At 36.1% G+C, this 12,390-nt stretch overlaps 1 protein-coding gene across 2 annotated transcripts in view; it reads left to right on the forward strand.

The window, feature by feature from the left end:
• MYO3B (myosin IIIB) overlaps positions 1 to 12,390 on the forward strand; it is a gene marked incomplete at both ends in the record, with an annotated part of 164,107 nt that overhangs the window by 74,350 nt on the left and 77,367 nt on the right. For both annotated transcript variants that reach the window (XM_079539261.1, XM_079539262.1), the window contains 4 exons: positions 309 to 456; positions 688 to 841; positions 2,565 to 2,653; positions 4,169 to 4,298. In XM_079539261.1, the coding sequence (XP_079395387.1) occupies positions 309 to 456; positions 688 to 841; positions 2,565 to 2,653; positions 4,169 to 4,298 (521 nt within the window). The remainder of the gene's footprint in view (positions 1 to 308; positions 457 to 687; positions 842 to 2,564; positions 2,654 to 4,168; positions 4,299 to 12,390) is intronic.

A 12,390-nucleotide genomic window follows, 5' to 3' on the forward strand; every position in this document is an offset into this window, starting at 1 on the left:
TTTCATTTACCTGGAGGATCTGTGAGTAGGTTTGGTTCAGGGTGTGTTTATTGGAACCACTTATTTTATTTCTGAAGTCTGTTATTCAGTAGTTGTGATTCTTTTTCTTCTTCATGGGAGTTTGTAAAAGACAAGCGGAAAACCCAAAGTGTTAATGATTCTCAACAAATTGTTATAAATTCAAATACACTTTTTCTTCTATGTTTTTGCAGCAAATTGAATTGATTGTGCCATCTTAGTTACCATGTTTATTTTGATTGTAACTAGATGTTGCCCATACTGAATTCTGTTTAACTTTTCACATGCAGCAATACTGAAAATGGAATGAATGTTGGTATACTAGATATATTTGGATTCGAGAACTTCGCAAGAAATTCCTTTGAACAGCTGTGCATAAATATTGCTAATGAGCAGATCCAGTTTTATTTCAATCAACATATTTTTGCACTTGAACAGGTAAATAAAGCTCTCATGAAGTTTAGTTGAATCTGTCATCTTGACCCATAGATTATATTCAGGAATACATTATTAACTATAAAGTGGTTGTGGGATTTAAATGTATGTAATGTTCACATCTTTCAGCATAGTTGTTGCTGTTTTGTAAATAATGTTGTGGGGCCTATAGAGTATTTCTATGCATCATAAATGTCCTAGTGGTTCAATATTAAAACTTTGTTGATTTTGTAGATGGAATATCAGAATGAGGGAATTGATGCTGCTACAGTGGAGTATGAAGACAATCGTCCACTTCTAGATATGTTCCTCCAGAAACCCATGGGTCTCCTTTCTCTACTAGATGAAGAAAGTCGATTTCCTCAGGCAACAGACCTAACATTAGTTGGTATGAGCAAACAAAAGTCCTAGCAAACAACTAATGTATTTTGAGAGTCCGATGTGATATCTTTACTTAAGCTTTTCTGGTCTAATTGTCCTAATGAGGCTGTACCATTTTGTTTGACCATTTGAATGTATTTTTCATTATGCTTCACCGTGCTTCTATGCTTCACATGTTTTTTATATTGCAGAAGTTATTTTGCATATCTTGTGTCAAGAGCTTGTCTTTTCAATGTTTTAAGGAAATAACCTCTGTGTTGTCCCTGTACATGAGGTACATCAAGAGGCTTTTATCAGCATTTAAAAGGAAAAGCTGAGACATAGCTGAACTTGTGTCTAGGACCACCCTGTGAGTTATCATTAGTGTTGAGAGTAAAACTAAGATCTCCCAGGATTGTAGGCCCATGTTTATCCAATTAGAAAATATTACTTCACTGCAGATTATCTCATCATAACTAGAAAGTGTGTGTTATTTTTTGTGTGCCATCTGGCTGAATATTTCCCTTCCTTCATGCATAGTTTACGCATGTCTTAACAAATCTGGCACAAACTTTAAAACACGTAGTGCATGTTATGTTTAAAAATGTTTTCCTGCTTTTATTTACTAGAACTTCATATTTCCTTGTAGTATGTAACAGAATTTCAGTTTGTTCAATCAAACATTGCAGCAGGGATTCAAACACTTAAAGAAAAATTACAACTGCCTGGTAAATTGCAAGATATACGTACAAGATTTTTCACTTCTGGGCTGCAACTTGAAATGAGGCCAAAGGATGGTTTCATTCCAGTCCTTATTTGTGTGCTAAAGCTGTGAGCCTCCCTGGGGATTCTATGAAACTGTTAATCTCAAATATTGAACTGCACTTTCAAAGTGTCAAGGAGACAGCAACTGAGATATTTTGCCCACTCTTTATGTGCCAGATTATCCCTAATTCCCACCCTCCCAACTCGAAATCTGCCCCCTCTCTTGTACTGCAACCTGCTCACATTCTGAGTTTAATTCTTTTTGATTTAATTACAAGGATTCTCAAACTCAATTAAACATTAATAGAAAGAAAGCATAGAAAGAAAATTATTAGAAAGAAAATAAAATGTTAATGGATTATAATATTAGAAAAAATATATTTTTGTAGTAATTTCTGACCTACATAAAGCGAAAGATAATTTTGTCTGTTGATTCTGGCCGTGAATCTCTAGTTGCATGTGCAGATAAGGAAATACAATACCAAGTTTTACAGTATCAGCACTAGTTCCTTTTTTCTGTCAGCTCTTCAGAGGTATGTTGAAAGAAACAGAAAAATTTTAGAGAGAAGGTTTTTTTGTTTTTTTTTTTTTTTCTGTAGGCATACAAAGGCAAATGGGATATGGTCCCAACCTGAAAATATTGACTTATAATTAAAACATGATGCACAAAGCAAAACAAATAAAACTCTCACTGTTCTCTATTTCCAGTGCACAAAACTGCCAGAATGGGGTTTTGAAGTACCTTATTACAGGGCTAGTTTTGAATGAGTTATTCCATCCAGTAGTAGCAGCTTGGAAGAAAACATGAAGATGGCACATAGTTATTACTGGGTAATCTGACAATAGATGTTCTTACAGTAGTTCTTACAGTAGATGTTCTTACAGTAGATCTGAGTTCTCAAGGAGGAAGCAGGCCTTAATTAGGATCAAGATTTTACTTAATCACTGTAATTCATTTTTATCAACTTCACTTCTCAAATGTTTAGATAAATTTGAAGATAACTTACGATGCAAATACTTCTGGAGACCAAAAGGAGTGGAATTGTCATTTGGTATTCAGCACTATGCTGGAAAGGTGAGGTCATGTGATTTTTATTCAGTTAAAATCATAGTTTTGTAGTCATTATCTGTTTTAACCAGAGTTATTGCTTTTTCCTCTCTTCAATAGACAAAATGATAAAATTTTAAGAAACAAAGAATCTATGATAAAATTTCTGTGTGAAGTAGTCCATTCTAGAACCTATCCTTATGGCTCTATTAAAAATTAGATGGACAGAAGCCACTTTTTGTCCTGAAAGAAATCTGGCACCAGAAACACCGTCACTAAGATATTTTTAAAGGAACTCTGGAACGATTACACACTTTTTAACATTGTGTGAATACCACAGACGTTCTGTCTGTGATCATATATACATACGTATTTGTGTAAAGACAGTGTGTAACAGTGTCTGCAATAGAACTTAAAATCCAACAGAGATCACTGGAAAGACTGAGTGGTAATTCTTGAGTAATTTTTGCTAGCACAGACGACTTCCATACTCCACAGCACCTACCTTGCTCTCAGCAGTTCACCTGTTACTTTATATGGGAATGATTGTCCGATTGTTTCATGTAACATGAGCTATGCTTGTGAGGTGCACGAATCTTCATTCACAAATAAAGTGAAAATAAAATAACAGTGTTTTATTTAGTTATTAGTAAAGGCTATTCTATGGCTTATTATAAAGAGTCAAAAATGTTACGATATGCTCTAGTGAACTTAGTCCAGCTTTCTGACCTGTTAAGAATAACTGTAACATTTCACACAAGTTTAATAAATTCTTTGTTCCTGAATGGCCAAGTCATAAAAACACTACTGACTAGTTGTGAAGGCAAACACTCAATTTCTCTGGAAACACAAGGACTCCAGTGGAATTGGGCTAGAAAGGAATATTGCTGGTAATAATAAAACCAGCTTAAATATTAAAGCAGCTTTCTTAAAGAAAATAAAGGAGAAAAGTAACAGATTCGTATATGATAACAAATAGCCAGACATGAATTTCTATAAAATGTAATAAAAATAATTTTTTAAAAAGCAAAATAGAATTGTCCACTGTAAATAATCAAAACTCATGTGCCCTAGCATGTGGAAAGAAATGATGAATGTTTAATTTTTCTACTAACATTCACTAACCTGTTTAACAGGCTTCTTGATTTTGAGCTACGTCTGAAACTTACTCCTGTTCCCATAACAGAACTAGTTACCAATCAGTTTGGTGCAAGCAATAAATAAATTTTGACTGCCTGGGAACCATTTTTTATTTCACGTGTAAACTGTTGACTTAAGCTTTAATGAGGGAGGTATCTCTGTTATATTACTTCATGCATCCCATAGTTTGATGTGACAAACCATAATATAACATGACTAAAACCCAATTTAACCCAATTCGATCTCCACTGACATGTGATTAATGCAAGTGTTTTTGGTTTGTTTTTAAAATGGTTCACGTGTTGAAGACAGTGTGTTAGCTGTACACTTTCAAGTCCTTTGCAGGTGTTATTTTTGTGGAATATTTTTTGGCAACATATCTGACCCTGTTTCCCATGCTAGGTATTATATGATGCCTCTGCATTTCTTGAGAAGAATAGAGACACTCTTCCTGCTGACATAGTGGTGGTGCTAAGAACCTCAGAGAACAAACTTCTTCAGCAGCTGTTTTCTAGCCCGCTAACCAAAACAGGTACTTTCTGCAACAGCTTTGCTTACTTTGCAATATTTTCAGCCACCTCCTCCTTTGAAAATCTAGTTCTTTCTGTACAAACCTCTGCTTTTCAGCTCTTTCTGCTGTTATAAGTTTCCTAGATATCTAAAGTGTTAAATAGTAGTACTATTGATATATTTTTTTTAAAAGTATGTTGCCATAAACCCAGGAGGCAAGATTCATTTGCTAGTCCAGAGAAAGGGAGATTATATGGTGTTTAGGGCAAGAACTCATTTTGAAAACAGAATGAGAATGTGTTTTTGTTCTTTGTCCTTTGCTAATGTCAGTTCAGTTGATATATTCTTGTGTAGCATTTCTTACAATTTCTAAATCCTGTAATGTTGGTTGTTAGTTTGGAGATAATACCCATCTGTTTAGATTCATCGGTGCAGTACATAAAGTAGTTTCTTCCAAATTTTAAAGTATACATACTGATGTGCCAGGTTTCATAAATTCCGTTTATCTTAAGCTTGTTGACACTGACTTACTTCAAAGTGCACAGATGTGTGGCTAAATAAAATAGTAAGATAAAATTTGCTTTTCCATGGATTGTTGTCAGAATACTACCGACATGTACAAATGCAGTATACATGCCAACAAGACAAGAAATGTACACATTAAAAATGTCAATCAATGCTTTCTGTGTTCTTAAAGGTTTTTTTTTCATAATTAATAAGAAAAAGATGTAACAATAAGGAATAATCCAAATACAGTGTGTTGTATTAGATTGCAAAACTATTTTGGTCTGATACGATATAAACAAGTGTGGTGGTTGTATTTCTACCAAAAATGTTCTGGGTAAAAAAAAGTGTACATGCACTAGGTAGTGCTGTGTATAGACTGTAGGTACAGTTCAATGTTTGTGCAGCATATCTGTCTGTGATTTCTGGAAACTCAGTAGTCCAGTCACAGCCTCTGGTATTGCCCTCTATCTATCTTGAGACTTCTACATAGAAAAAGAACATCTGGAGCAACATTCTTTGCACATGTGTAACTGATAGCAAAATATCTGTTACATATAATATATTCTACATACGATAGATTCCTACCAATCTGTTCTTTCCTGTAATTAGAAGGCTCTGGATTATTTCCCTTCAAACTACAATTTTAGAGGACCCTGAGAGGTGAGAATCCGCCGAGGAATCTGCTTCTCCCTTCAGCTGTGACAAGCTTAGACGAAGGGAGATGTAGGTTAAGGTAGAGTAGGATAGTTTATTGCCTAAGCAGGAAACACAAATCTTTGAGTCTATTTCTTCTGACATTTGGATCCTTAGCATAGACTGGTAGAAAGGATTTCTTATGCTGAATGGGTCAAACAAAGCTAAAAATAAAGCTGATATTGGGTCAAATGTGCCTCACCTCCCTCTTTACCAGCCATTTTCTACGTTGGAGCTGATGTCAGAATGAAACAGATTAGGTATTTTCTCCCAGTTATGAGTCAAAATTATTGCAAATACTGTAGGTAGGCTTGATTTCATGCAAACTTATCTGCCTCTGGCTTTCTAGAGGTGCTTTCAGTGACAGCAGGACTAAACTGAGAATTTTACCCAACGTGCATAAAAGGTTCAGGAAGGAAATACTTCTCACTGCAGCAATGAATGTTTACCATGTTGGCGTATTACTACTCTTCTCTTCCTATTTCCTATTTAAATGAATTGAGTGGTTTCTGCTTCCCATAATAGGAAGTTTACCTTTCCATGGAGTACAAGAAACAAGTTGAATCTATATTTCTCTCAAGTCAATATGGGACATCCTGGTAAAAATCATTATGCATATGTTCCTATGCATGATGCTTTAAGAATAACTTGAATCTCTTAGATCATTCCTGTTTTTTGAACATCTTTGTGATTTTGCTCTATTTTTTCCAGCTGTCTAATATAATTGGCACCCACATCCTGTTTTGGGGCCTGTGTGTTCTAAAATCAGATTGTTGCCAGGTTTAGTTTTGGCAGCTTGCAAGATAAATGAAAGGTTTGGCTGAGACAGAAGGTATAACTGGCAATGCTGCTTCATCTCTGCAGTGAAGAAAGGTAATGCTATTCACTTAACTTTCTACAAAGAAGCTTTTGTAAACAAAGGAATAGTGACCGTGTAAATTTCCCATCATGCTCTGCCCTTGCCTTTAAGCCTTATTCCCTCCACTCAATATGTACTTCATTTCTAAAGCCAGAAAATATACAGATTAAGATTCATGATCTCGATACAATTTTCTTCAGCTTTCAGTAGATTACTGACTGATGTGAAAGTTAATAATTTACATGGAAGCCATATTGCATCCCTCCAGGTAACCCTGACTTGAAGTGAGCCTTCTGCCAGTATCTCTGGTGTTTTGTTTGAAGATGAGTGACAGCACATTCTCACATCTGCTTGCAACTAGCTCTGGAATTTGCAGCATACATGGTTTTTGCCAAGCGGCTCTCTCAATTTGCGTAAGAGTCACTAGGTGGTGCTATCCCAGAAGCAAGAGGGAATATGAAACTATTAACACGGGTTTGCGAGTTACTGAAACGTAGTTCTTAAATACCAGTAAGAACAAAAAGATGCCTTTCCCACTCCGGGAAGAGCTAGTGTTTGAAGTATATTTATATAACTGTCATTTCTTCCTCTGTCAAAAACTTAACAGCTGCAAGAAAGTAAATATTAAAAAGACTAAGTTCTTATACTAATTTAAGATCACATTAATCCCTGTAATTTATCAAACATACTTATCCCCTCTTAACAAATGCTTCTGTTTCACAGTAGAAGACTGTGTAGTTTAAAAGGCCAGAAATTAACAGCAGGGCTTTAAATGCACATTTGTAATAGCGATTTATGGTTAAAAGTGCGCAGAATTAGTGATATAGATGTCAGCACTTAAACATTCTGGGATTAATTTTATAGATTGCCCAACTTGTTTTTTCTTCCTTCAGTGGAAAATTAGATGCATTGAGTGCAGTTTGGAGTCTGATTGCATTTTCTAGGGACCTGAATGAACATACTCTTATTTAACCACCCAGTTCTCTCAACTGCTGCTGGATTTGTCACTTTTTCTACAAGAACAGTTTTTTTAGTGCTGAGGTTTCTGTATATTCTAAAACTAAAATGAAATTTACTCCAAATAAGAAAGAGAAACAGTGTATTTAAAAAGCCTGCCAGTACTCCAGTTGAATATGCATGTTCCCATTTATAAGGCATTCCTGTTTGTAGTGTTGGTTTATTGCTATCACGACTAAAGCGTCAGAGAGGAAAGAAATCATGCAACCTATAGAAGAGTCCACTTGAAAGAGAAGTGGGTTTAATGGAAAAGATTAAGGAGAGCTTGGTACGTTCACTACAGTAGTAGTGAGGAGTCAGACCATTTGACTCCGTTCTGATACTTCAGAATTTTTGCAGTATCACATTTAAATGCCGATATCAATAGAGTGCTTGAGGTTTTTAAAACCCCTGGGGTCTTTGTGACTGTAGCTTCCTCCTCCAGTTTTTGCGCTCACTTTATGTTCCCCAAATGATCTGACTGTGGGGAGGTATGAAGGTGCAGGCTCCTCAGAAAAGTTGAAGCATATCATTCTCTATTTTTGAAACATAATCCCTGCAGACTTTTTCCCCTCTAAAATTCACAGACCCTTAGAGGTGACTCTGTTCTACCTTAGATCCTTGCTGGAGAGATAGAGAGTTGCCACCTGGAGGGAGGAAAAGAAAAATACTCCGGCCTTCCACTCCCAAAACAGAGTCACAACAGAAACGTTTCTGTCACAGTTCTGAGGCTGTGTAGGGATTGGGCTTGGCTGTGTATATTAGACTGAGCTGAGCAAGAGTACAGCCATAACAGCATCACCTCTGGTGCTTTTGGTAGCATTGGGTGTTGCTCTCACAGTCAGTGTACAATTTAGATATAATGTGAGGTTAATAAGATCATCTTGCTCAAAATCCCTAGATACGTGAGCTAGAGAACTGAAAGTGAAAGTTTTCAAAACCTTCTCCATAGAGTTAGGATATTTTAACAAGGGAAAATCTTCATCAAAGTTTGAGGAAAATATGTTTTAAAAAAATATATATTAAGTAGAGTTAACCTGCTGAAAGATTGCTTCCTCTCCTCAGTATTGATTTTTTGTTTATTTGTGCTTTTACGTCTCTTGCCCTACATACAGCTGTCAGAAAAAAATTAATGATTAAAAACAATGTATATCCCATTAAAAAATAAAAATAAAAAAAAGCAAACAGACTACATGCTGAGAAAGTCTGGCACATGTTATTCCCATTCTTTCTTTTTGCACCTTAAAGCACACAAGAACTAGAACTTTTTGCAAAATCACATTAAAGAATTACATTTCACCATTCTTTGGCATTTTCTATTTCAGCTCAATGAAAGAAAACTACTGGGCACAGGGTAAAATCTTGGCCAATCTTCAGGCTTTGACAGTGTTTTCAATGGAACCCATTACTGCAATCTCCTACTGAACACAAGCACTTCCTCTGGCACTAGGTAGTGGAGAGGATTCTGGTTTGGTCTCAGTCAGACTTGTTTACTGAAATACAGCGTGTTTTCATCTGGGCTTAGCGGGTTTTTCTTTTAATTCGATACATCACAATAGAGTGAAAATCTTAAATACATCTTGATGTGCTTATTGGTGCAATTCATAGTAGGATATCCTCTGTAGTACAAATACTAAGAACAATTTTTCTTCACCTTTTGCAAATTTATCTTGCAGTAAATTCTACTTATAATGGCACTTTTGTGTTAGTATTTTCACATCTAGGAAGTAACTGCAGGCAGTCTAAGTCAAATTAATTGGAAAAAAAGCCATTGTAATTATAGTCTCACTACTTATAGATGAATCAGAATTTACATTTTCTAAGAATTTGGATCAGGTTAATGGAAGCTGTATATTTTAGCTCAGAACAGAGGCTTTCCTACTTCTGGCTGGTCCATATGTTAAAGGCATATAAAAGTTAATCAGTTTTGCTTTGCTGCCAGTGTGTTGTGTGCAAAGAGAGGCTTTAGACCACAGATGTGCAACGTAACATAATTGAGAACTTTACTGAATTGCAGATGTGGGACATCGGTAAACTAAATTAAATGTAGTTAACTATGGAGGTAGAGTTCGATTGCATTTTATATCATTGTTCAGTTCAGCATTTTACAGTTCAGTATACGTTTCTTCTCATCCTAAGGCTTTATGTCACGGGGCAAATACAGTACACAGATACAAGACTTGTAAACAATAGGATCCCAAACATGCCATACGATAGCCCTAAAAATGGAACTCATCTAGAAAGAGAGCCATCTATCAGATGAAAGTTAACGTCTCAGTCCTGCTAAGACTTAATCCAAGGCATAACAATTATTTACTGTTGAGACTAACTCTCTATAAATAGTGTCAGTGAATCACTGGAATTGCATATGAAAGCACCACAGCTGGGAAAGTCGAGTTAGGTTTAACATGCTTCTGTTTGGTAAAGGATGTTGCCCAAGCAGAACTCCAATCTTTTTAATATGCTACTTCACAGATTGCATCATTCTGAAAAATGGGCATAAGGCATAAGATGGATTCTTTTCTCCAAGTTCTTACAGCTTGAACCCTCCAAAAAAGTACAAGTGGCGCATTTTAAGAGCAGAACTTAATGTGCTTATTGGTGCAATTCATAGTAGGATATCCTCTGTAGTACAAATACTGAGAACAATTTTTCTTCACCTTTCTTTCAGAAGAGACACCTTTTCAATTTTCATTTTCTAAATTTTTCAATTCTACAATGAAAATTATCTCGTAGTAGTGACTAAGTATGATTTTAGCACTTCGTTGTATACTTATTAAGATCAAAATATATTGATATATTGATATTGAGGAGGAGTGTTACTGGTTTTTATATTAATTAGTGGGCAGTAGGATCTCACTGAGCAGCATATATAGAATTTAAATAGAGAAATACTCAGCGTTATGCAGTAGTTATTTTAAAGGCACTATGTTCTGTAACATTAAATTCCACCAGAGATACTTGGTTCATCATTGGCATTCAGTAGCTTCCAAAATCAAGCCTCATAAGAGTGATTATTTTTAAATTTGCCAGTGATTTTGTAGAACAGATAGATTTGTGGAATATGCAGATATGATCGCTGTTTGGAATATCCAAAATGTTTTTGTGTGGGTTTGTCTTCTATTACATAGTATGTGTTCAAGTTTTAGGCCATTACTCCTTTTCCTATTGCTGTACACCACCAAGAAGAGCCTGGCCTCATCCACTTGCCTCTTGCCTCCCTTCAGATATTTGTAAACGTTAATCAGATCCTTCTTCAGTCTTCTTTTCCTCAAGTTGAGCAGACTCAGGTTACTTAGTCTTTCCTCATACATGAGATGCTTCAGTCCCTTTATCATCTTTGTGGCCCTCCACTCCTTCTAGGAGATCCCTATCTTTTTTGAACTGGAGAGCCCAGAACTTGACACTGTGTGCAAAATAAAGAATGTCAAATGCATAAAATGATGGAGACCAGATCTGAATTGCTATCTATTAATAACAATAAATACAACATATATTCTATCAGATTCCTGCAGAAGAAAATAAATTTCTCTGTCTTCATAGACATCATTAGAGTAAGTGTGGGTTTTTTTGTTTATTTGTTTGGGGTTTTTTTGTAACTCTAAAAGTTGAGAACATTCTTCAATGTTAAGGTTGACATTTTTTCCTTCTAATCTGGACTGTGGATGTGGTTACAGGAATCAGGGAATGTGCTGAAGCAGTGGTGAACATCCTGTTAGTGATGAGGTACTTTACTGCAGGATTCTTAATTTCCTGCCGTTCCTCCAAGGTTTCAAGGTTTGTTGTCCCAATCTGATCACATATAACAGCATCAAATCTTACACTTCCAGAGAAATGGATGAAAGTTACTAAGAATTATACCTGAAAAATTATGATCAATATCTTCCAATAATGTATAAATAATAAGGAAGATAAGAGGGCCACAAAAACAGCCTGATCTGTTCAGTCTCCTGAGCTGTGGCGTCAGAGGACAGTCAGCCTGTCAGTCTCAGCCCATTATTCAGGTCTCCAACTAGTCAAGCTGCAGACCTGACTAAAAATGCTGGGCATCAGGCAGTAGATAAGTCCAGTGTTGTTTATACCATAATTTTTAAAAGCTTTTTCCGAACAGTTTTTCATTCTTTTGCTTTTGTCTCACTGCTGCTTCAGACAGTTAGTTCTCAGCTGTACCTTGTTTATCGCTCCGTCATTAATCCTGTGCTTGGACTGAGATACCTAACCTTGTCCATCAGGATGTGTCCAGATAGAGTTTGTCCAACATGTAATCCACTCTTTCTTTGCCATCGCTTTTTCCAGATGTGTCCCTCCAGTGCCCTGCACCTGGAAACATGTTTATCACTGAATCAAATGGTAGCATATGTGCTCTGCTCCCTAAATGCAGTTGTTTCATGGGACTGTGATGGTCTGAGAATCACATGATCACATATAAGCCTGTGATATTTCAGAAGATGTCTGCATTTCAGTGAACACACTCGCCATGGGGTAGATGGCTGCACACCTCTAATTCAATTTAGCTGGAAAATTGGACAAGTTGTTTCAAGTAGCTATTAGCAGTCAAAGTTGTTTTTTAAAAGCATCTTGGTCACTCCCAGTAATTAACTGCATACCATAATCTATTCTTTCTTGGTGCTTACTAGGTAAGGGTTAAAGTGAAGACCTTTATACTGAAGACCATACATTTACATACCATGGAATATAAGTAGGCAGTTTGACCTTCATTTCATCTCAGCTGCTGTCAGGAGTGTCTTTATTCTCTCCCATTCTACATGGAGCCTACTAACCTACTGTGTTAAAATGACATTTAAACAAGACAGGAATCATGCTTACAAGCAGATTTATTTGCTGCAGTAAACACTGTGTTGTGTTTGCCAGTGGCTGCCTTATTGAAGTGAGAAGTGACCACTGAAGTGTCTGCAGTGTATACAGTAGGGAGTCTAGCAATGTAAAGTTTTTAAGTAACTGTAAATATGATCTATGTCCACTTCATGCTAGCAGTGAGATTTGAGATTTGTGATCAGAAGCTGTCAGTTCACTATGGCGTAGATTTTTCATTTCAAAC

This window comes from Tetrao urogallus (assembly GCF_951394365.1).
Source record: "Tetrao urogallus genome assembly, chromosome: 8".
NCBI lineage: Eukaryota > Metazoa > Chordata > Aves > Galliformes > Phasianidae > Tetrao > Tetrao urogallus.